The sequence below is a fragment of the Leuresthes tenuis genome, unplaced genomic scaffold (genome assembly GCF_036924035.1).
Source record: "Leuresthes tenuis unplaced genomic scaffold, fLeuTen1.0.hap1 SCAF_4, whole genome shotgun sequence".
NCBI lineage: Eukaryota > Metazoa > Chordata > Actinopteri > Atheriniformes > Atherinopsidae > Leuresthes > Leuresthes tenuis.
This window is the reverse complement of record NW_027325358.1, coordinates 20229844-20255131: the sequence shown is the minus strand read 5'-3', so window position 1 is coordinate 20255131 and position 25288 is coordinate 20229844. Positions and strand designations below refer to the sequence as shown.

The 25288-nt window shown below is 45.9% G+C and overlaps 1 protein-coding gene across 1 annotated transcript; it reads left to right on the top strand.

Moving 5' to 3' along the window:
- On the top strand, window positions 1-25138 carry mxd4 (MAX dimerization protein 4). Its single transcript, XM_072385019.1, has 6 exons — window positions 1-245; window positions 848-947; window positions 5338-5367; window positions 17471-17585; window positions 19187-19349; window positions 20521-25138. Exons 1-6 carry the CDS (start codon window positions 182-184, stop codon window positions 20676-20678), a joined length of 630 nt encoding a protein of 209 aa, XP_072241120.1. The 5' UTR covers window positions 1-181; the 3' UTR covers window positions 20679-25138.
- Window positions 25139-25288: the final 150 nt, after the last annotated feature.

Sequence of the window (25288 nt, the reverse complement as noted above, 5' to 3'; positions counted from 1 at the left end):
TCACTTCCCTGAGTTAGGTGTTGTTACTGTAGTTTGGAGTCATCAAGATTCAGAAGTGAACGTAGCAGTGGGCATACATCGCTCTAAAGCAGTTTTTATTACATTTCCATTCCATTGTTTTATGAATTGTACATTTGTGTAAATAGACTATTTCTATTTTTTATAACGGGACAGCAGGAAGATGGAACTTAATTCTCTTTTAATTCTGCTGGAGGCTGCAGAGTACTTGGAAAGAAGAGACAGAGGTATTTCAAGCTACACTGTTAAGTAGACAGCTTTTATGAGTATTTTGAGAGTGGGGGAATAAGGATGACAGGAAACCTGTGCTTTATTGAATGTTACGTTTTAACGTGCTCTGCCATAGTGCAGGTATGATGTCACGTCATTCTCAATGGGACACCGAGCAGGCGATGCCAACTGGATCCAGTAGCTTTTATGCTATATATACATATATAAGAAAAGTGACAGTTGTAATTCATTATTTAAAGTGTGTCATATGTTTACGAACTGTGTTCACAGTGTGTCCAGCACGGGTCATGTGTTGAACGTACACGCATGTTTGTTTAAAATTTTTAAAAAAGATGTCTTAATTTCTTCTTTTATGGTACGAAAATTAATAAGCAAGAATGGCAATATGGGAATCTGGGCCGGTATCGTAATGTCAGAAATGGTTGCGTGGCGTTAAGTAGCAAAAACCCCATAACATTTAACCAGCCGACGGCATGCAGTGCAACATACAAATGATCACGTTTTATCAACTGAATTGACACTTAGCCTTCGTGACTATATCCTAGTATAGCTTCATGGTCTGTAAAGTAACATTTGTTTTTGCTTTGTGTGTCAACAGAGGCAGAACATGGCTATGCGTCTGTTTTACCATACAGCAGCGACTTGTCCCGAAAGAAAACGAAAGCCTCGCCAATTTCCAGAAAAACTCAGAACAATAGGTAAATATACTTCTTTGCTATTTCTACACCCTTGCGTGCAGCCCATGGGAACGCACTCGCACACATTGAGCGGAGGACAGCCGATTTCATGGCATTTCTCCTGCTGTCTGGGCTGGGCTGGGCTCTGTGTTTTGGTCTCTCCAATAAACAGTGCCACGCGTACACTGTCAACTCTGCTGCTCTGCTCTGTCTCCGTTTCACTCGCACCTATTACCCTCCCCATGATGAAAAAAGTAGAGAAAAAAAAAAGCATGACACCCGACATGCATTTAACCTTTCGTTTCATCGACGGCTCTCGCACGTCTGTCAGGCTCTCACCTGTTTTCAAAGCTTTAAAATGTTGTGTTCTTTTTCGTGTGGAGAGCGTGTTTTGCTCGGTGTGTGTTAAATGAAAGTCCTGTTGTAAGGGGTCTTATGTCAGGAACCGCAGTCCCGCATGTTCTCCCACTCTCTTTCGCGTGCGCACGCACACAAGCACCCAGAGAACAGGACGGTCTTATTGTGGCTTTCTGCTTCATTAACACAGAGGCTTGCGATCAGAGTAATTTCGACTTCTCTTCGTGATGCATTCACTGAGCGGGCACTCCTGCCCGGGTTGACCCTGCTGCTCTCCTGCCAGACAGGGCTGAAAGAAAATCCAAGGATAGCGTTACATAAATGCAGGTTTCAGTTTCGGTTTAGGCTTGCTTTGCCTTTTCACACTGGTTGGGCGGCTTGGTTGACGATCATTTAAACACCAGCAGGTCAAACAATTCAATTGTGCTCTTTAGAATTAAAAGGCCTGTGGAGTGGCAGGTAGCTGCAGCCAAGGAATAGTTAATTACTTGGTCGTCTTTTTCACACTGAGCAATGTTTTTTCTCTGTCTGGTGTAAAAAGCACAGCAAAAACACATGGGGATTTTTCCCATGGCCTGAGATGGCTTCTTCCTCCTTTTGGACTATCCCCTGAATAATTCAAGCTTACTATTTAGACACATGGGAAAAAAATCCTCATATTATCCAGTTGGTATTTTGCTCATTGCAGAAACAGTTGTTTAAAGAGTCTTGAGATGCTAGATGATGGACTGTGTGTATTTATCTTAGTAGCTATTTGAATCAGTGAGCGACACACCCTCTGCTGAAATCTAATTTGGACACTTTTCCATTCAAGGTGAGATGCAAATGTGTTGCGGGGTTATTTTGTTCAGGTGTGCAGCAGTAACCCTTCTGCCCATTGCCTATATTTGATTTGTGATAAACGAGTAACATTACATTTCCGCTCAGCTCATTTGGTTCTGATCGAGGAAAAAATAAAAAATAAAATCTGTGTCCTGTTGCCTGGTTATGGTTCAGGAAGGCCCATTAAGGAAGTGATTGTGCAGTAGTAAGTCCGAGAGTTACGTCATTGCAGGTAGAGAGACTTTCTGTGTGAGTGTAGTTTTGTGAAAACGAAAGTGGTGCTTTTATTGGTCCAAGAGAGCAGTCCACATTCCTTTGATTCAGATACTGACAGTAAAACACAGTAGTTTAATATGTGTGTGTGTGTGTGTGTGGGGTGCGTTTGTGGATGTGCCAGGTGGATGTGGAGGCTGAAACACACACGTTTGCCCTGCGATGAGTACTTAGCCCACTGGGCTTCTGGCCTTCTTGTTACTGCATTGTGGGAAAATGCCCCAACTCCCTTTATATTCTCCTGCAGCTTGTTTAAGCATTGACAGGATGCTGGGGGGGGGTCTGGGGGGCAGTAAAGAGATGTTTCATGTTTGAGCTGTAACTGAAGCTGACTGTTAGACGTAAGGCACAAGACGAGCTTTGTACGAGCCATCGGCTGGTGTTGCAACGTTTTGATGTGATGCTCAAATGTGCTAATTTAAGCAGATAACATGTTTTTGCAACAGGGCCGTAATCGGGGCCTGTGAAGAAAGAAGAAACCCCGATGGGGTTTCCTTGGTTACTCGTATGCTGTTGTTAAATCGAATCAAAGGGCTGCAACAAAAAAAAAAGGGCTGGAAATTTTATTTGTTAGAGTTTCCCTGCTTCGTGTCTGTCGCACCAGATATAAAATTAGGAAATAAATGTCATAGTTGACGGAGTCAGAGGATAAACCCTGACAGTTTTACAACTCATTGAAAGTGATTGAAAGCCATTGTACAGGGACTTTGGTAATAAAAGTCCATTTGCATTTGACACGACATGCTTTTACATAACATGTAAAGGTGTGCTAATCTGCTGTCGCTACAGGTCTGGGAGCATTCCCCCCCTCTGAATGGTTTCCTGCTCGGGGCCCTGTGCTTTGACTGGGACGCTTCCCCAATTTGTTGAATGTTTGAATAGCACAACTTCCTCCGTGATGGGGTGAAGCTCTTTGTCTGCGTTTTAGATCAGCAGCGGTGTGACATCCTGTGCTCCTTCTTGGATGATTTTGTGCAGATGCCACATTATCACGGGGTCAACTGTAACCCTTTCGCTGCAGCAAACAGCGTTGTTGTGCTGATGCCTGGGCCTCCTCGGCACAGCTGTGGGAACCACTGCTTGGCGAGCACAAGGGCTCTCAAACTGTGAAAAGTCTCAAAAGGCTTGTTGTCAGTCTGGCCCTTTGTTGTTGCTGTTTTTGTTTTTATTGCCGTGGTATCCATGGCGGTCTCATGAACAGAGGGCCTGTTTTAGATGGACTGCAGTGCCCTCTCGGCTGCGTGTCATAATAGGGGCTCTCCTTGGAATAGCCCACACGCTGAGGAATTCTGCAGTGTCTAGTTCTCCAGACGTCTGAGAGTGTTTTTATTCCATGTCCGTGCTAGTGTTCAGACAGCGTGGAGCAGCAGTAGTATGCGCATGCTGTTTGTGTGGTTGTTAGGCAGTCGGAGAGCGGGGTGCTGTCCGGGTTTCACAGATACTGCTCTCTCTTCGCTCCTTGCTCTCTGATAGATGTCGCACGGGAATTGAAAAAGATTTCAAAAGCCAAGCTTCATTTACCTTGGGGCTGGAAAGCTTGTGAATCCTTGAGAAACTGCCACATTTCTGCACAAGTGTGTCCTAAAACATAATCAGATTTCCACATAAGGCTTTAAAGTAGACAAACATTCAGCATCTGATGCAACCCCTTTGTGCAGCAATAACTGCCGCCAAACACTCCCAGAAACTGATCTGTCTTGTGCGCCGGCTTGTAACTTCAACTCGGCGGTGTTTTGAATTGGCGATTCGAAAACAGTCCCTTTATTTTTCTTCTTAGGCTCATTGTTTTGCTGCCTGACCCACATTCTCTACAGACTCAGTTCAAAGGCAGATGTCTTGGCATTTTCCTGTAGAATTTGCAGGGCAAAGTCGGATTCCACCGTTCCAAACTTGCCGAGGTGCCAGGTGCAACGAGCCGGGTTCAATCCATGACACCGCCACCACCGTGTTTCACAGATGGGAGAAGCCTGTTGTGATGGAATGTGTTTTTCTTCCCTCAAAACTCAATGCTTCTCAAACAGCCTTCTGATTTGCCTGCTCGACCTTTCCTAAACTGGAACGTCTTTTTGGAGAACAGTGTTTTCCTGATGGTCGACTCATGGAAGTGGACATTAGGCAAAGTGGGAAAGCCTTTAGGTGCTAAGACGTTACTCTAGGTTGGTGTGTCACCATATAGACTTTTACACACATTGCTCTTGGCCTGATCCTTGATTGTTGATCAGTCTTGAATTTTCACCATTTGTGCAGAATCTGTCTGCCTGTAAATTAGTGGATTCCAAACTCTTTAGTACCCTTTTCCATTCTCCAGCCTGTTGAGTATCAGCAACTCTCTCTGAGGTTCTCAGAAAGCTCCTTTGTTTGTTCCACGATGTACGTCCACAAACATGTGTTGTGAAACTCTGTGATAGATGCCTGTTGAAATAAGACACTCGTGGACTCTGAGTCCAGCTTCAAAGTAATGTCTGATTGTAGCAGTTCATATACATTTGCATGCAGTCTAATATTTCTGACCGATTTGTTTGACATATGTGGAAATCGGCCTATTCGTTAGGTTGCATTTAATCAGAAACGTACAAAACTCAGACGTTTAATTATCACTGTACTGCAGATTTGTAAAATGTGCGGCCAAGCCTTTAGACTATCTTCATTTCTTCATTTCTTACATGAAAACTCACTGTAGAGCAGCTTCAGTATTCAGAGGCACCACAGCCACATGAAGGCAGAGGGCAAAAGACAGAAGAATCGAGGCCTTTCTCTGATCTCTTGACACGTTTCTTCAACACTTCATTTGATCTCTTTCCAGACGTTTTCTGCCAAACTATCATCTGTCTTCCATTTGGATCACAACATTTACCTCTGATGGCTATAAAGAAGCTCAATCATGAGGATTGAGTCACATGATGCGAAGTGTTGTAGCATTAAGACTGTCTGGCCTGACTCTCGTCTTCTCTCATTTCAGATCGTCACACAACGAGCTGGAGAAACACAGGTCAGTTGATATCTGATGCTTCGCAACCTCTCCCATCTTTCTTGCTTTTGCCGTGAATGTCTTTGAATTGCTAACATTCTAGTCCTCTGAAGGGATCATAGCTGTAGGTGAACGTCAGACATGTTCCTCTCGGTCAAAGAGAACCGGCACTGCAGGTCGGATCAGAGGTCATCTTCAGAAGAGCAACAAACTCAAATTCAAGTCAATTAATTCCTCGTGTCGGAAGAACAGATAAGGCGCCTTCAAAGAGCAATTTCGTGTTGATTAGATCTGTCTTCATTTGGCGGATGAAACCTGTCTGCGTGTGTGGAAGAGGAATTCTGTAAATAATTCCAGACGAGCGCGCAGAATGACACTGTGACTGGAGGCGGGCTGAACCTGGACCTCTCCAAACTCACAATGTCACAGATGGCACGGACATTCACTCACCGTGCTCTACCGCTATCTCTCACAAATGCTGTCTCTTTTGCTCTCTTTTGGGCGCAGCTCCCGCAGCTCGTGGCGTGCACATGAAAGGCACAGGCGCCTGTTTCGACTTCCAGCAGCAGGGACGGGACTTCACACATTCAGAGGAGTTTCTCATCAGGAAGCAAATTCCTCTTTGATGAGAAAAATAAAAAAAAAAGGTTTTGCCAGCGTAGTAAAAGAATATCTCAATAGTTTTTGTATCTTCGAGTTTATTAAGGATTTAGGAAACAGCTGATGTGACTATCAGCGTGCGTGCAGCGGCTGAAGTGGGTGCGTTCCGTCTGCTTGCATGTGACACGCTGTCACTCACGTTGAGCGCTCTGGGTTTGCCAGTCACATGTCCGGGAGTGAGTAATAGAGTGTGTTTAGCTCAGGCAGAAACAAGTAAGGACATATTCCTCCCTGACCTCACTGAGAGACACAGACGGAGGCCCTCTGTGATTACGCTGCAGGGAGTTGAGACACAACAGTTACCTCACGTCCAATAACAGGCGTGGCTGGTTACCAACAAAGTGACGTCCAGTTAAACTGACAAAAACGCGAGTGCCAGTAAAGAGTTTCCAAAATCAGTTTACTCACTTCCTTCTGTTCTAATTTATGACCACACGTTTCTGTACAGGAAGGCGTCTTTTAAATGCAGTGCAAAAACGCGTGGAAAACCCTCCTGTTATTCACCCCTTGCCATGATGTAAGGCCTTTAATACATACAATTATGCTCAAACGCTCGCATGTCAGCGTCCTCGGTGACGAGTGATGAGCTATTCCGTATACTTATTTCGATTGAATGGTAAAGTTTCCACCCACTTATTTGTGCTGCCGGGTGGCGCAGTGACGCGGTGTTATTGGGATCCTTTGCGACACGACGAGACGATCCCTGTCTGAACCTGCGGTCCGACTTCTCGGTGTAGAAACCGTGACGTGAGTTTTCACAGCCGTCTACAGCGCTGTGACGTCCGTGTAGTTTTTCACAACTGCTACGGCCGCGCAGCTGAAAAAGTAACGTCAGCTGACCACAAACTGTAATAGAGCTCAGCTACATGGATTTTGTTGGCGCTACAGTCAAGAAATGGGGACTGGGCTTCAGTGTCGGCAGCGATTTTAGAACACTTTAACACGCGGGAAAAGGAAGCGAACAGTGGCTCTCCTTCCACTGTGGTTCTCTTCAGATGTTCAACATAAAACAAAGACGTGTTCCGCCAGACTTTCAGTTGTAATGATGCATAAACGAAACTGATGGTCGCCGTCTGCAGTTTGTCTGTTCAAATCAAAACTCAGGTTGTCCTGTTCAACCAGTTTGATGAACGCGTAACCAGTTTAGAGCATCTGGGTAAAGCCCTGTTTTAATCTCCAGCAATCCTAGTATCGCCATCGAAATCTTTACCTCCCTCACGCCCTCAGACGCCACTCCAGGGAGGTGCTGCTGTTTGAGCCCTGACTCACCGTCTTTGTTTGGTCATGTGCTTTGTTTTCTGGTCTGTGCCCTTGCAGCACAAAGCCATCCTTGTACCGTACTACTTTCACGGGGCAGACAAGGCGATTGATGAGTGTCTGGTTTAGATGCTGGAAGCCAGCGAATGGGCTGAGCTCAAGCAAAACTGGAAATTGATTGCTGCTTCTACTTTTCTTTATAAAAATCCAATTCAAATGACATACCCAGCCGCACCTCCAATTGATTTCAAATCGGTCGGTCAGCATTTTGACTTACTGTCTCGGTGCAAATACATTTAATTTGTGATGAATCTACACAGCATCATTTTTTTAGAATTAATTTCAGGGCGAAATGGTAGCAGGGCACCTTCAAAGCATTGAAGTTCACAGTCTCCCATCATTCACGACTAAAACAAGCATGAAATCACTTAACTGCATGGATAATCGCAGTGTTTCAAGATGCCGTACTTTTCCCGAGTGAGATTGTTCGGGTACCTTGAAGTGGGGTTGTGTGAGCGGTTACCTGCAGTAGGCAGCGGTCAGAGCACTCTCTGTTTAGAGAAGCAGGGAGAAATTCTCATGGGGGGGGGGGGCGAGCTAACAGCTTCTGAGAGCAGGGACAACTTTCACCTTGTAAAACAAGTCAAACCTCCAAAAATGTCCGAAATGGTTCAGTGAATGCTGCATTGTAGATTTTTTTTTTTCTTACGAGGGGTTTTCAAAAGAAAAGATTAGGTTTGTTTCTTCTATTTCATGCGGACGCGGGATGCACTGGCTGCCCCGCCTGGGATCTTATTCAGACGAGGCGACTCTGACTGCTGCCTTTCGCAGACAGTCAGTAGGCACCCTGCGTATATTTGTACCCTGTTATCAGAGCGAGTCGTCTGCTGGGTGGGTGCAGAGACCCACAGGGTCATGTGTCCCAACACAGCCTCCTTATCTGCTGCAGGCTGACTTAAGACCACAGCCATGATGATTCTGCTGTTTTTTTTCTTCTTCTCTCTCTCTCTTTCTCATCACTGCATTGGCACGGGCAAAGTTAGCAGAGCATCATCTTGATGTGTTTGTGAAACCAATTGCTCCTGTGCGGTTGGTCTCCTCTGGCATTGCTTCCTTCCTATTTCTGACTTCAACTGCTCGCGACCGCGCCTCTGACGACTCATCTTGCCGCAAGTTTCCTTTTCGAGCGCGGCAGAGAACTTGCGAAACTTCAAGCTCGCTGCCTTCCCACATGCCACCTGTTTACAGGAAATCTGAATCCAGTGGCGTGAGGCAGAGTCGATGCTCGGTCTGCGCTGCCTCTTTCAATTGAAAGAGGGATTTGCAGTTCTATTTTTATCTCCACCACCCGATTCTATCAGGTGCCCCCGAGCTTTACCGTGCCGTGCTCAAAATTTTGTGGATTGATTAAGACAAAAACCTTCTCCACCGGGACATGTTCCTCCGCAGATAATGCGCAGCCACACCTATTGAACTCACCTTTTAGTTTAAACATGGACGCAGGCGCGAGCAAAGCATTTGTCACGGTCTAATCTTGCTAATTAAATTCACTCTCCTAGTGTCCTCCACTCCCAGGAGTGGTGAATGACTTATTTGTCTTTTGAGGGTCTCTTCTCCCCTGAGAGAAGCTGGCCTGCGTGTCTCCAGGCAGGGCAGCTCCCCAGCAAGCTTTTTGAGTTCTGCCCATGTTTCGATGGGAGGGAGACCCGTCCACGACACGGTTTCCCTGCCTCCTTACCTTTTCCCTCTTCTTCCAGAGATCACATCTGTTTTTTCTGTTATCTCTGTTTTTTTTTTCCCCCTCCACTCCTTCTGCTGGCTCTCCTTTTTGCCCACTAAAAGTGACTGAGTCAGCAGAACCCTGAGGCAGTAAAAGGGTGAAAGAAAGAGGACCTTTATCACTCTCCACTGCGGGATAAAACTCCTGCGTGCCCTTTTCTCCACTTCAGAGGTGTTGTTCCATTTTAGAGTGAGTTCAGGTTTAAAACAGCCCTGCTTTTTTTTCGTGTGGACTGACAACTGCACAGCTTTTGTGAATCCAACTCAAATTAGGGCCACATCCTGCTCTGTTTTCTGCTTTTTTTTTAAAAATGTTTTAATCAGTTTTTATTTAATTTTCTTCTGTGTCACATTCGCCTCTTACAGGCTGCTGGGTAAACAAAGTCTGGAAATGTTCTTTATTCCTTCCAGGTTTTGTTTTGAGTGTAATGTTTACATGCTCACATGATTCCAAGTGTACTTTACTTCTTCAAGTGTCACGACATCGGTTAGATTTCTTAGTTGCCTGGCAACCTCGAGTCATAAGGCTTGCTTATGCCACTAATACAATAAAGCATGATCGTGCACACGTTCACAATCAGGCGTTGACCTTTTGTTTACAGTGGACAAGGAGTGTTTGATATTCCACTCAGTAAAAATGCTTACAGTAGAGCATGTGATATGAAGTGGGCTTCTTTATGAGTCGGCGTTATTACCTGCAGGATTTAGCTGGATGTAGAAGCAACAAGCAGGCCCCACAGCATGGGATCATGAGCAGAGGTCACATGTTTTTGTCGCGTTTGGCGTTGATCTGTCATGGTTTGTTTGGGTTTTTTTTTTTCCACACTCACACACAGACATAAGAGTTTGTGAATCTGGCCGCTGCAGACCTGCATTCAGATGAGAACGTCCCCATTTCTCTCTCGGGTTATCCGTCGGTAAACCTCAAAACACAAAAATTAATCAACGTAGGATCTGTTTTTACGGTCCATGTTGTGTTGGGAGTTTGTTTACTGAGAGCAACTGTGATTTTTACATCTCTGTTATCTTATCCCTCTCAGTAACTTCTGTGTGTTTGGATGCTGTATAACTAGAGTGGCACTTTAAAAAGAGGTGTGCGGATCGCCTCAGGGAAACTGTCCAAGGGGAAAGTTATGAAAGATAGACTTTAAATGCGGGAGAGCAGCGAGAAAAGCTTGCTGCCAGAACCATTCATAGTTTTTGCCCTGGGCCTCGTGAACCCCAGGAGGAGGAGTCAAAGACATTCTTGAGTACAGAGAAACGAAAAGGCCTCGTAGGACGTGGCTTTCGACAGTGTGTGTGTTGAGCCTGAAATTCAGGTCAGCGGAACATACACACATGTGCTGGAATGCAGAGTTAAGTAACAGCAGCAGTTAAGGGAGAGATTCGGGGTCACAGTACTAGCTGGCCAAGTTTTACTAGAATGCTCTGCAGCCACACACTCACTTCTACTCATCCGGTTTTTTTTTTTTTCCTTGGAAGGCACAGGTTACAAATCCTTTGATTATGCATTGATAGACTGGAAATGCAGCTGCAGCCGCTTTGTCGCTGAACATTCTTGTTTCACTTTTTCAGTTGTAGTCGAGTTGTGTTCTACAACAACAGCGTGGGAGCCTCGAGGCTCCGGTTCGAAACATGCCACTGAAGTTTGGGGAGGGTGGGTAGGAGGTACTCGTTTGCTTGAAATTTGCTATTTACGTCATCAGATGTCACCTCATCCTGCGTTAGTGGCTCTTGGCATGAGATTCTTGGAATGAAAAATCCTACTCTTGTCCTCCTTTCTGTTTTAAATGCCTCTTGGAAATGGAAATGCTCTGCAGTCCATAGGAGAGTTAAAGAATTAGTGCAGTCCAGACATCTTTCTTTACCGTTTGTCATCTTATGACTCCTCAGATTGGCCTTTGCAGAGAACTTTATGGGCCCAGAGCCCTCAGTTTGATGGCGGCTACTATTCTAAAGCTGTCCTTTTAGAGATAATAGCCCAACTTTTACAGTCAACGCGGACCCTGAAATCTTCTCTCTTGCCACCAGAGTCCTGTGCGTTAATGACTGACAAGGATCATTATAAAACCCGAGCTCTCCAAGAGAATGATGCGTTTATTGAGCTTGCTGAACTCGTCTCTGTTAGTCTGTCCAGCGTTTGCAGATGTGCTTTTTCGGTGGACGTGGCAGAAGTCTGTCGTTTGAAATGGTGTTGTAAAGGTTCAGGGATGCACAGGGAAGCCATTCTTTCTAATCTCCTCTCTGTTTGCTCACCTCTTAAAATTCTGTTTGACATCTGTTTTGCTGTTAACACCACTGTTAACTGTAAGCTGACTGTGCTGAGGAAGGGATTTCGGAATGATCCGTGCTCACACAGGGGATCGTTTCAGTACACGAAAACAATCAAATGAATCCAATTACTCGGCATTCCCAAGCACGCCCAGTGGAAATTCCAGTTTGTTATGCGGTAAAGCTACTACTACTACGAGTGAACGGCGGAGTAATTCCTCTTTCTTTAATCACTGATAATGAATGCACAGAGTTGTCGTTGGGCTTATTCAGTGAGAGGTGAGGCTGTGCCGTGCCTCCGCTTGCGTGAGAGCCAGAGGTCTCCTTGTTCCTGCAGTCAGGAGAATGTGTTTACTGGGGGGGGGGGACTTGTATCAGTCTGCCTCGCTTTTTTAGTTGTCACTGCACACAGCGGGTGTGGGTGTGCCGTCTGCGATGACAGAAAACAAACACAACTCGTCTCAAACGGCTGACATTTCAAATCAGCGTGATAAAACCCTGTTGTGTGTCTGCGTGTGTGTCTTTCTCTGGCGTAGGCAACGTGGCAAACCACTCAGCCAGTTTCACATGAGCTGCCTCAGTAACGTCTTATTTTTCTACCATTTTTTTCCTCTTAGACGGCACATCAGCTCGTTGGTAAATGTAAACATGTTCGATGCGGGCCTGGAGGGTGACAGGGAGACTAATGAAGGGCTGCTGAAAGGTTGTGTGTGTGTGTGTGTGTGTGTGTGTGTGTGGTGTTTCTCAGCAGGCCCCTGGGCAGGGTCCCTCACCACCTCAAACCTCCCTCCCATCTGCCTTATTTTCCCCAGGAACCTGCCAGCCAGATGTAGAACCACTCCACTGACAGCCTCAAATTCCACGACCTCACCATGGTTATCCGCACTCACGCAACGCGGCCCCCACTTTCACCTCCTCCTCTGGAAGAGACGCGCCGTAAACAAGGGGCAGATGCAGACAGTTTCTTTGAGTCCCACTTTAGTATTGCAACTTTTTACATTACATTTATCAATAGGAGCGACGGAATTGTTTTGAGCGGAGAGATATTTAAAATTATTCCCAAATCGAGGGACAATATTTGCTGGTAAAACTGAAAGCTGGAGTGTCCAAAGGCGCAGCATAGTTGACCAAAACGACAAAGACGAGGCGAGTTGTAGTGGCCTTGAACTTTCCCCTGACCTAACAAGAACGCAGTGTGGATCATCTTCATTTTAGAGACGTTAGAGATTTGATTATTGCATCGCTGTGCCTTTTTATAGCTAAGCAGGTCAGGCAGTGCCTGATTTTCTCCTCTTTAAACGAAGCAGGGAAAAATCACCAGTGCAGCTCTGGCGGTGAGAAGTGTTCCTGCCGACCTCTGACCTTCCTTTAGCAGATTTGGCTCCGTGCCAGATGTGCCACTCATTGCTGTGGACGTGGGAAGAGGAATGCACCGCATTAGTTTCATTAAACAGTGCAGTCAGTGAGTGAGGGGTGAAGACCTGTTGTTTGCTCTAGCTTGCCCACAGCTGTTTGTGAGCAGATAGAGCCGTCCTGGGACACACCGTGGCCTCCATAGTGTGTCCCAGGACGGCTCTATCTGCGCCGAACAGCTCGTTGTTGTCAAGAGGGTTCCAGAGTGTGCATCTGTCAGAAACACGCAGGTGGCTGCAGAAACACAAGGAATTTCATGGTGGTTCTACTTCAAAGGCCCAAAGAGTGTGAGCAGGTCTGAGAGAAAAAAAAGTCTGAACTGTACTCAGCAAAGTGGGTGTACAAGTCAGCAGTTTTACAAAGCTTGTTTCAGTTTCAGGAGCTTGTAGCTTTCTGAGCCAAAGTTCCTTTTTTTTTTTTTTTTTTTTTCTCGACTGTCTTTGTTTTTGCACCGAGCCCCCGATGAAGAGAGAAGAGGAGGGGGAGGGAAGACCACAGGTCAGACACAAATCATCCCGTGGTACTCGGCACGTGAAAGCAGTCAGGTGGTACATTTCACTGCACGAGCCACAATTTCTCAGTGTCCAAATGCTGCTGTTACAATGTATTACAGAGTAGTAACACAGCTACGACAACGGTGTTGTGCTTTGCTTCTGTCGCACTGTGAAACCCTGACTCTTACACCGTCTTTGAACTCAGAGTCAGCCTAATTTTGGAGTATCAAAGATTCCGAGGCGTGCGGGCTCGGCGATGCAAGCTCTCTGCTCTTCATCTGGTGCCACTCTTTGTATGGCTGTTTCAGGCGATCTGATAAACATTGCGTGACCAGGACTCCGCTTAGGAATAACAAACGCGAGTGTGGGAGGGTCCTAACTCCCCGCTCCAAATCGGCCGTGTGCTCTTGAGAAGAGATTGCAAAAAGTGTCCCGCGGCGGGACAGCACATGCTGCTGCGAGGGAGCTGTCAGAGAAGGTCCTTTCTTATTGATAAGCATCAGGAACACAAAGTTTCTCTCAGACAAAGACGTTGCCGTTTCAAAGGGGGCTCTGAGCCAGACTTTATTTGCTTGACGCAGTCACTTCCTGGAGTGCTGTTGTCACTGTGAGGTAGCGACCAGCTTAGATACCCTGGAAGAGGTTAGCTGCTTGTTTTCCCAAGTTGTCAGTCCTCGTGCTGAGCTAAGCCCACCATCTGCTGTGGCTTGTGCTTCATATTAACTGTACAGACATTAAGAGTAGTATCAGTCTTCTCATCTAACTTGGACAAATGTTAAATTAATCCCGTTACATACCCGATTTGCAGATCAACCCATATGGTTCAGTCATTTCCTGTACAAGATCAAGCCATTTTTCTATCTATAAAGATTAAAGAGGTCATAATTTTTATTTTTTTCTTTGGTTTACGGCTCTACTTCGGTTTATGTGGCTTTGAGTACGTGCAAAGAGTCTGCAAATTTACACGGCCCAACGATGGCACGTAAAGGTAGTTATTCCACACCTCAAAGACTGAGCAGCTGCCTTGCACTGGGCCATTTTGGAACAAACTGGGATGGCGAGGTAAGGGGACCTCAGCTGCAACTGAGTAGCAACATACAGTATGAATCCCCAGATACACATACAAAAACATCCCCAGAACAAAATTCTTAATCTGTAAATGAGCACAATAGGAGCCCTTTAAAATGGCATGTTTTTTTTTTAGTTTGTTTTTACTCCAGATAGCTTTTCCCTTTTTTTTCTCGTTAGTGGTGTCGAGGGCCAAGTTGTTTCCATTTAATTTCCCATAGTATTTCTGAAGGCTTAAACACAAAGCAGTAGGAGATTTCTTTGTATTGTATGTGGTAAAAGGGATGGGGAAGGTGCCCCAGAGCCCATTTCTGTCCTCTGCATTCCAGGTAAAGCACATTTTGTGGTGGGGCTTCAGAGGAATAAGTCAGTGAAAACACTGAGTTTTCTAAACGGAGGGGAGGTGGGCAGTCAGGCAGAGTATTTGGGGGAACGCCTTGTTTTTGTTTTTTATTACAAGAGAGCGATGGGGGTGGGGTGGGGGGTGGGGGGGGGGTACAAGATGGTTGGCTCAAGTTACCCTTTGGATGATGTGTGTGGAGCGCTGCCTAGTGCAGCTGAGCACACTGCACTCAAAGGACCCTTTTTTCAACCCAAGAGAAAGTCATCCGTTAGCTCGGACCCCACTCCCTTTCCAAACCCCCCCCCCCCCCCCCCTTCTCGCTGCTGACCCCCTGCTCCTTCCTGCCTGCTTCCCCTGGCTGCAGACCAATTGCTTCATGTGGCTCGGCTGGGGCAGGTTGGGGGTGGCCCCCGCCCTGGTCCTCAGAAGACACTTGTTTTCCAGTGGGATGAGGGTGTGTTGGTGTTGGCAGGGTGGAGCAGAGGGTTGAAGGGGTTCAGTCGGGGTTGCCCCCTGGGAGAAGAGGAAATCAAAGAGGGAGAGCACTTTCACACGGCCTTTTCATGCAGCACCACTATGCACCTGTAGAGCGGAGAGAGGCTGTTTCAAGACATTTCCCTATTGGAAAGTCCTGTGTATCTTTGTAGCTGCAGTTAAATCCTCCAGAATCATATCTAGGAAGTTAATTATGATTAGACTCTCTTGTTGCACACAGGCTATCTCCGATCGACCTCCACTTGTGACAGACAGAGCTGGTGAGAGGGTCGTACTCTGTGAAAAATGCAGGTGACGCCCTTCCTGAGAATAAAAAAACAACTAAACAAAACCAAAAAAAAAAAAAAAAAAAGACGGGGAGAAGACTGTGTGCATGCGGGAGACTTGTGCACCAGCCGTGGTCTCCTGTGTGCTCGGCTCTGCAGCCAGCACACCACAGAGCGTCATCCCTCTGATTAGGTTTATTGTGGTTGTAGCGATGGCCAGAGGAGATCTCGCATTGTTGGAGTTTGTTTACCGTTCAGCCGGAGTTAGCCAAAGAAGTAAGGAGAAAAGGGGGAAGGCTAGCTCCGAACAAAGAAACGGTTCATGGACCAGCCTGACTAATGGAGGATTGAAAGGCCTTTATGAACAAATGTGAATGGACCTGCGACAGAGAGGGGACATGCTGATTAAAAAAAAAAAAAAAAAAAATAGAATAAATAAATAATGTTGCGAGCAAGGGCAGTCCTTTGAGATAACATACAGTATCCATAGAGAGTCACTCCACATGCACACAAAGATTAACTCCGCCTTATCCTCACTATCACTAAAATAAACATCCTAATGGTGCATCCAGTGCGCTGTTTACTTGAGGATCCAGGGTTGTTGGCCTGCAGGGCTTTGGCAAGGATGCACGTTTTTTTTTTCTGAGGTCACAATCTGTGTCTTGGATTTCTGTCAGAACAGTCACTAGAGCAGATGAGCTGGGCTTATCGTGGCTGCCATTTTTTTTTTTTTTTTTGTCAATAATGGCTTTTGCACATTGTCACTGCGAGAGAGTTTGAGAACGTTCTCTTTTTGTGAAGCAACGGTTCATAACGGCGCTGGTGAAACGCAAAGGACTGTGTACTGTGTGATTAATGGCACCAAAGTTTACATAAAGCTTTTATACCCAGTTGCTGTTTGTCCTGCCGATTGTGTGACATGTGGCTGTACAATGAGTAAAATGTGATATTATCACCAAACGGTCTCTTATTTTTTTTTGCACTCACACACACGCAGGAGTGAATTTTTTTCTGGAAAACTGGCAAATGGGGGACCGCCAAGACTTTAGGAGGCACACCACCTCAGAGTTTGTTGCTCTTTCTCATGGTTTGGCTGAAAGTTTTTCTCTGTTTTGCCGTTGGCCTGAATGCGAGGCGTTTAGGGAACATTGGTAAATAGTAGAGGCGTCACCCGACCCCGCACTTCTCAGCTTGTGGGAAGCACTGCAGTGAAATGCAGGCCCAGTTCCCATCTCCCAGTGGCTGTGACAAAGAATGTGACTTAAAGGGCCGCATCGGGTAGCATTAGCTAAGGCTCACTTTATCTGCTTTGGGTTTTAATAGCAGGGATGCACACTTGTCCACCTCATTTCCAGGAGCACATTCTAATATCTGCTCTCTCTTTTCGAAACACTAACCCTACATGCGTGCTGTGCTCTCGGTTGATTGCCTTCGTATGAAACGTTTAAGCAAAAATAAGATACAAATTGCAGTATCTGTTTAGTAGCCATTTTGGGAATATCACATTTAGAAGATAAAAACTGCTATCTGACAACCTTGGACAGTCTCTCCTTGATCAAAGCACATTGCTAGTTTCCTCAGACAAACATGAGAAGAAGACGCAAGTCACCCAGTTTTTCATGGGATGTCGCTGCAAACGTCTCGCATTGTAACTCCTGTTAAGAAACGATGGCGTCTCTGTCCACTGAAGCCACATTAGGGCTTCTCACTCGGTGCCTTAAATCTGCGTTGACGTTGAGGCAAATGCGTGGAGCTTTGCCACGGAATACAACCAACATTTATCTAAAAAAGCAAACTGGAAATAAAGGCTGTTTTTTCTAAAAGAAACTCAAAGTCACGAGTGAAACCAGACCTGCAGAGCATCAGGCCCCATGAAGCAGATCTCAGTTACCAGACTCCCTGCTCCTGTTTTCAAGCACGAGATCAGAGAACGAAGATCCAAATATGCGAGGATCACAATTTGCCTCTGCTATTTAGGGACGGTGTGTCTTTCTCTGTTTGCGTGTGTGTGTGTGGCCATGCTCTCACTTTTTGCTGGTGGACAGGTGCTGACTCATTTTGTTCCTGTGTGCTTGCAGACGTGCCAAACTACGGCTCTATTTGGAGCAGTTGAAGAAGCTGGTGCCTTTGGGTCCAGACAGCACGAGACACACCACGCTGAGCTTGCTGAAAAGGGCCAAGATGCACATCAAGGTACTAAAAGAAGACGGCTTTGCCAAAAAAAAAAAGAAGAAGAAAAAAAAAAGATTTATTCCATCATTCACTGGGCTGATGTGTCGAGCAAAAAAAACCCCAAAAACTGTTACATGTGTCATGGGGTTTAAGTTTTTAAGAGGAAGAAAATGTCTGCGTGGGCTCCAGTGAATGATGGAATAAATCTTTTCTTTTTTAATTTTTGATTTGACTAAACAAAACCAAAAATATCAACTGAGAAAATCCATTTCTTTATTCCTCTGTCTGAGAACTGAACTCTCGCTCTGTTTGGTTTGTCGCCCGTTTTTTAAGTGTCGCATTGTTTTCCAATCTCTCCGTCTGAATGGCTGAGAGACCCAGCCAGAGAACAAAGCAAAAACGAAAGATAAAAACAAGCCAGCCGTGAAGGAAGAACAGCAACAAATGAGCCAACACAGTGGACTGTACAGACGATTCGACGGCTGATCTGCAGATAAGAAAATCACATGACGTTGGGCTCGTTTTTTTTTTTTTCTCTTCTCGGGTTCACATCTGTCCACAGACGCAGTATCGCATTTAAAAAAGTAGGTATGCAGCTGCACGAGTGACACAGAAAGGCTTGAAAAACTGGAGCTCACGCATGAAGCGTTTGACGTTCATGCTGTACTGATCTCGCTGTTTACAAGCAGCAACAGTGTGGTTGGTGGAAAATCCAGATGTATTGAGTTTTAACCCTTCACTTCCTGTTTATCAAGCACGTCGTCTCTGCTCAGAGGGTGCGCGCCGATTCTCGTCACCCGCGTTGTGTCTTCTCGTTTCACAAGAGGCCTGCTGCGCCTGCACGCTCTTTGATTAACCACTGAAAACTTTCAGATGCAAATGAGTGCAAAATATAACCTCAAACTGATTCAAATTCTGACAAGAGTCTTTATTTTTAGTTTCTGGACCAGCGAACATCGCACGGTCGCTTGGCCGCTTTGAAACCGTCGCCGTAAACCTCCTTTCCTTTGAAAGTTTGGCTGTTGTGAGCGGATGACAGAAAGACGACTTGGTTTCAGAAGCTTTCTTACTTGATAACATCAGGAGCATTGGTGCGTGAAATGAAACTGCAGTTTGCAGCTCCAACGGAGAATTTTTGGGGGGGAAAAAGGAGAGTAAGTCGAAAGAAAAAGTGCAAAGTCACATCATGAAGAAATGTGTTTCCTCCTCCTCTGCTGTAAAACTGTTGGTCTTAGTCTTACTCTGCATGGTCTTTGAACTTGGGAGATAAAATCCAAAAATACTGCAAAACATAGAGTTTGTAGTCAATCCTATCGGCGCAACATTGAGTCGTACATCGTAAACGGAGTTTTCACGTTGTTTGCGCCAAATTCAATGCTAAAGAATTTCTTTGCAGTCTTATTGCGTCCCTTTTTCTGTGCAGGCGTTTAGAGCTCCGTCGCTTTAACTTTTGGTTTAATGTTGTAATACACGATCGGAGCATTGCAAAAAAAAATGAGATCAGAAAGAATTCCAGTTGATTTCTGTTATATTTAGGGTTAGCAGGTAATCGATCAACAGGGAGACGGTCGGCTCCATGTGACACAATCACTCAAACTTGGCATTTCTGTGTTTGTCTGCAGAAGCTGGAAGAGCAAGACAGGAAGGCTCTGAACACGAAGGAGCAGCTTCAGAGAGAGCACCGCTACCTCAAACGCCGCCTGGAGCAGCTCTCTGTGTCGGGATCCGTGGAGCGCATCCGCACCGACAGCATGGGCTCCACCATTTCCACTGATTCAGAGCAAGGTGCGTTAGCGTCGAAACGTTAATCAATTAAAGGTTCCGAATCGGCCATCTTAAGTGCTAAAGTGTCTTAAATCTGCGCAGGTAAATTACTCTGGATTCAACTTTTGCTCTTCAAATACGAGTCGTGTGTCATGTTACCAAAGACTCAAAAGTTGACTCCGGAGAATGCTGCATTACTGAGAATTTGTCAGAAATTTGCAGTGAACAGCTCCTTTGTAGCATGTGGACGATTCTGGGAAGCTTTCTTCCACAAGTGACGCGAACAAACAGCGACCCAGGTGTTTCTGTCTGGTTAAGATAGCTACACGATTCACTGCGAAGCTGCAGCAGCACCGTGGCCACACCCAGCTGGAGTTGTTTGGCTGTTGCCGGCCTCGTACGCAAGCCTTTGCCTCGGAGTTAAAGGTTTACACGTCAGATTACAGATAACGAAGTCTTGCTTTTAGCTTCTGATGCTCGGAGATTTGGTGTTCTGTGGTTCACCGTGTGCTGGTTCCAGCAGATCATCGACTTCGTCACGTGTCAGCTGCAGAAATAACAGAAAGGCGGTAATCTGGGGTCAAACCCCAGCAAATCTCGTGAGACGTCAGTGCATTTCATCTGAAGTGGTCGTTGGGTGGCTGAACAGGTGTGCAGAGATAAGAGAGGCAGCGGGGTTGGAGCTCCTCGCTTTCGCTCTGTCGTTGCCTTGTGTGTGTGGAGCGCATGCTGAGCAAACTGGTCCCTGCACCTCATATGTTCACAGAGCCCCTTGCTTGTCTGCCTGAAAGATAACTGCCATAAAAAAAACTATCGGGACACGATTCAAGAAGCCTGTAGGAATAGAACAAAAAAAAAATTGCAAGATGGCGGACGAGTGCGACAAGCTTAGCGAGAGTCTGCGTGTCGCCAGCTTCCCTCAAACCTCTAGCTTTGGATCATTAAAGATTGTAAACTAATCCTGGATGAGGTAAATACATGCTTAGTTGTTTATCAATGGCTGGGGATTACCTGAAGGGGAGCGCAAAGATCTCCGTGTTTGCTTGGAATTAAAGACTGCCTAAATCCAGGTTTAATCCGCAGCGAGCTCACTAATAAATATGCCATATGCCGCGGTTGAGTAGAAATAGACGCTTTCTTCCCTTTCTCTCCATTTATAACCTTGCCTCCTTTCTTTTCCTGGTGTGTTCAGAGGTGGACATCGAGGGCATGGAGTTCACCCCCGTCGAGGCGGACAGCGTGGACAGCATCAGCGACGGCGAGGAGGACCACTACAGCCTCCAGAGCAGCTCCAGTGACACCAGCTACACAGCCACACATTCCCACAGACTGCAGCCGCACCACTGTTAGGCACTGCGCGGCCTCCCCCCGTCTCTGAACCAGCTCACTCACCTGCTTTCCTCTCCTCACCCAACCTTCCTTGATTTGCAATTGCCAACACCGCCCGCAACCTACATCAGAGCAGTCCACAGCGGCGCTCCGCGCTGAACCTGCTCCTTCTTTCCTGGTCATGACTCTCCAGGAAGCGCATAGGGCTGACATGCCACTTGTGCCATTCCTGACTTCCACCACCTCACCCCCCAACCACTGACCCTACCTCACCCTACTGTGTCCTGCCTGAATACCCCCCCCCCGACACGTCCTGCCCTCCCGCTGCCCTCACAACCCCTAACTAGTGTTGCTGCAGGCTCAGAGAGCGCAGAGAGGAGTTTGTGGTTTTTATCTGCTAATTCTGTGGTGAAGCCAACAGCTTTGACTTGTTAATTGGCGTGTGCTTATCCGTGCGCGTGCGTGCGTGCAGGAAAGAGAGGGAGGAGTTGGAGAGGTTGCAAACAAGCTTCAGTCATTTTCAAATGGCAATAAAACACAGACGGGGCTTTGCACTAAGTTTGGGTTGTAAAATTTAAAAAAAAAAAGCACCTCTGTTTGTTCAGCAATACATGCAACATTAGGACCTCAACAGTCGCTTTCATCCCACAGTGTTTTTCTGAGTCAAAACAAGATTTGCAGCAGTAGCTGTTGCAGATAACCTGCGGGTGTCTCGAAGCATTTGATCGGTGACAAATGGTCAAAGCTTTGAGGCCTTTTTGGGAGAATTGTTTGATCTTTATTTTGCACCAACACTTCTAAAGCTCAATTAGACGCACACTTTATTGCAACAAGTCTTTTCTTTTCCACCAGTATCAAAGTGCAAAATGAGCAAGTTGGGTTTTAACGTGCGTTTCTAACCCTTCATTGGTAGATGAAGCTAAGAAGCTCCTTGCTGTAGCCGGGGTTTAACCGCCCATTTGGTTTCGGACTCTTTAGCTTGACACGAGCGCACAGCCGCGCTGAAACGCACAGTCGTGGCACTCGGCGACTCTCCCGTGTCGTCACTTCATCTTCGTGTGACGCTTTGGACAACTTGGAAAGCATCAGAGCTGTGGCAGAGCAGAACGAATGTAAATAGATGTACAGTTACTGTCCAACCCTTACGTCTCCCTCTGGTTGGGTTGCCTAACCACTACTCCACACTACTGACCACTACACTATACCACCCTTTGGTGCGGACGGACTACTATGTCAAACAAAAAAAAAAAGAAAGAAAGAAAGAAAGAAAGAAAAAGGAAAGAAGGAGTTGTCTCACAACTATAAAACTCGCATCTTTCTTCTCAGTAGCTAATTGATGTAGCAATAAGTACGAGAGGCTTCCTCTGAGAGCTGAATTGATTCTAGTGGACCACAAGTTGGTTAATGGGAGACTTTTTTTGTTTTTGTATTATTTGTCCTTTTTTTAGCCTGCAGATGGCTCGCTGTGGCTTTCAGGAAGCAGACCTGCAGATCTGTTCACCGTCTTCACTAACGGGTCGGCCTCCGTCTGCGCAGCGGCGTCTGCCAAAGATTTACATTTCTCTGCAGCTCTGGTGCTTTTCCTGTTGTGTACGAGCGGATTTTGGAAAAAAAAAAAAAAAAAAAAAAAAAGGAATGTTTTGTTCAGATTAACAAGTCAAAGCTGAAAATCGAATAGAGGAATGGGGGCAAGCTGTGACGATTTGTTCTCTGTAGAGGCGATCAAAGTAGCAAACTAATCGCATTCAGTTGGCTTTTCATCTCTCTAACAGGAATAATAATCTTATTTTCTCTGCTATCTGTTACTTATATCTCCTCCAGCTTCGGGCCCTGCTAAAGACCAACGTAGATGAAATTTCCTCCCCTGTAACTTATGCACAATAGTCACTATTGACGGAAGAGGCGCTCGTGTTGCTCTCTGATGTTTTAATAATCAGTAGCCCCAGTCTCTTGCAGTCTCTAGAGCTTGGCACTTTAAAAACAAAAAGGGGCCGGTCCGCCGCGGCAGGTCTGACCAAAAAAATATAAAACTACAAAAATACTGCATACAAAAAAAGCTACTCGTCACTGAAAGTGAAACTAGCTAGTGTAGTCTATATTTCTTGTATTAAATTTTGTATTATATTTTCCTAAATGTTCTCTTATAAAGAAAAGACAAAAAAAGAGTGAGTATATCTATCTATATCTATATCTATAAATATGAATATATGAGACAGACAGACAGACAGGAGGCCAGGCTTGTTGAAGGGAGAGTGGGGGCAGGGGAGCTGATACACTGGCCCCTCTCCCTTTGGGTGACTCTCCTGCTGTCATTCTGTGCCTTGGTGAGCCTTTGACCTCCCTCCTCCTCCCCCCTCCTCGCACCTCCTCACCTTCAGTCCCTACTCAGGTCACACTCCCCCTCCTCAATCCATCCTCCCTCTCTCTCTTCTTCTTCTTCTACTCCTTCTTCTCCTCTGGCAGTGATTCCAACCTTGAAAGACCAGACCCAGGAGAGAAACAAAAAAAACAGAAAAGAAAAATGAGAAAAAGCCCCTTTGGTTTCTGCTGAAGCCGCTCTCATCACCACACCCTGTCCAGGCACCCCCCCCACCCGCCCATCTGCCAGTGCCGCCTCTGTCATGGAGAAAAAAAACACACACACACACTGGTAAACTCCCATGGCAGCTTCCAGTCGCCCCTAAAACGGTCACCAACGGGGCTCTAAACGTCTGGGCTTGAAGCGTTTTGTTGTTGTTGTTTTTTTTTTTCTTTCTTTTTTCGTCATTCTACTATTATTGTATGTTGACTATGTGTTTGTTCGGTGGGAGCCACTGGGGGAGGAGCGATAAAAGAATAATCCAATCAATGGCAGCTTAAGGTGTTATCCTCCGAGCTCCCAGTGGTCGGCCCCCACCAAAAAACAAACAAAAAAAACTCAAAACTCAAAAAAAAAAAGATTGTTACCCATTGATCAGGGGACCTCTTGACACACAGCAATATGACCATCTTGTGCTTTCTGAGGGAGAGTGGACGGGCAGGGTTATTTTTTCCTTTTCTTTCTTTCTTTAAGACCAGCAGGTAGTTTTTGCTTTTTTTTTTTTTTTTTACTCTGTGGTGCATTTTTTTTTTTTTTTTTTTTTGGTGACCAACACTTTTGCTTTGTCTCGTTGATCTGACCTCCTTTGTGCACTCTCTCCACACGCTGCAGGAGGACGAAACAAAAGCAAACAGAAAAGTAACCAGAGGTTTAAAAAAAAGAGAGAAAACTAAACTTTTTTTTTTTCTTTTTTTTTTTTGTTCGTTTTGTTTGTCATCAAGAGTTTACATTCATGTCAAAAGGATTTGTACATGACTGTTTGTAGCAAAAAAAAATGTCCTTTTTAAGTTTGTTGGTCGAAACGAACAACCGAGAAAACCGCGTGAAAAGGCCATACGATGATTCTCTCGCACAGAACCTCCCGGTTAGATGAGCGAAACAAAGACAGACAATAGGGGGGCCGGATATGAGATTATGATTTTTCAATGCCGTCATTGAAAAATGCACATGGCACACGCACACACTCACGCGCACACACACGAGTGGCTCACGAGCAGCTGATCGGACATGTTAACATGTTGCTTGAATGTTTGGGGAGGAGTGTGTACGGGGATTCTTTTAATGATGTGCCTTTGGAAAAAGTTATTTTCTTAAAAACAAATAAAAGCAGAGATTGTACCAATTAAGGACGACTGTCCATTCAGTTCCAGTCGCTCTCACCGGAGAGGCCCCAGATGCCTCCCTGCATGACGCGCACGCTGAGAGGCTGACGGCGCTCCTCCGCGACGCCCTGCCAACCTCCGTCATTAGAGAGCGGGGCTGAAGACTGAAACGTCAGATCAAACGCAGGCCGGATTTTGAGGCCTGCTTTCATGTTGCCGTTGCACAGAGATTTGCTTCAGTGTGGCGTTTTTACAAGCACAGACGTTTCGGATGTCGGCAGGCTGAGACGAACAAAAAGATGCATCTCATCTCCTCTGAGATGGAGTCAGGAGCGCATCGAGCCTGCTGATTCCACACAGTGACTTCCAAGAAACGTTATTCCTGCCAGACAGTCACTTTTTTTTCTTTTTAAAATCCTTCCATGAGTTCATGTGTGTCATTCAAAACGAATAGCTTTAACTACCTGTAGGCTTTAGGTCAGCTTTCCACTTTCTGCACCTCAGCCTTCGTATCTTTTCTCTTTTTTTTTTATACTTTGCTTCTTCGTGAGTCGGGTGACGCTCTCCACGATGGGTGTCTCATCCACAAAAGGCTGGGGGGGTGTGGGGGGTTAGCTCGGGCTCCACGTGCTGTGCAGAGTAGGGAGAGTTCTGTGCCAGAGACCTGTGAATATGTTCCTTTTTAGTGGATGTGTGTGTGAGTGTGTGTACACGACTACCTGGTGCTGGCTAGATTTTAGCAAACACTTGAAGGTATTGTGTATTCTCTCATTGTAATATAATTAAAATGTTTTATACATGCAGGCTCATGAAGTTCTTTCTGCACGCAGCGGGGCGGGGGGGGGGGGGGGACGCACTTCGGCTTCCTGTTTGGTTTGTGCAGCTGTGAGCCTGTCATTTGCAGGCTGGAATATTCCTTTTTGAAGGTCAGAGTTCGCGTTGTGTTCCTG

Coding starts and splice junctions, on each gene's coding strand:
- mxd4 (XM_072385019.1), top strand. CDS start 182: ATGGAACTTAATTCTCTTTTAATTCTGCTGGAGGCTGCAGAGTACTTG. Junction 5,368..17,470: donor AACGAGCTGGAGAAACACAG/GTCAGTTGATAT, acceptor GTGTGCTTGCAG/ACGTGCCAAACTACGGCTCT. Junction 17,586..19,186: donor GGGCCAAGATGCACATCAAG/GTACTAAAAGAA, acceptor GTTTGTCTGCAG/AAGCTGGAAGAGCAAGACAG.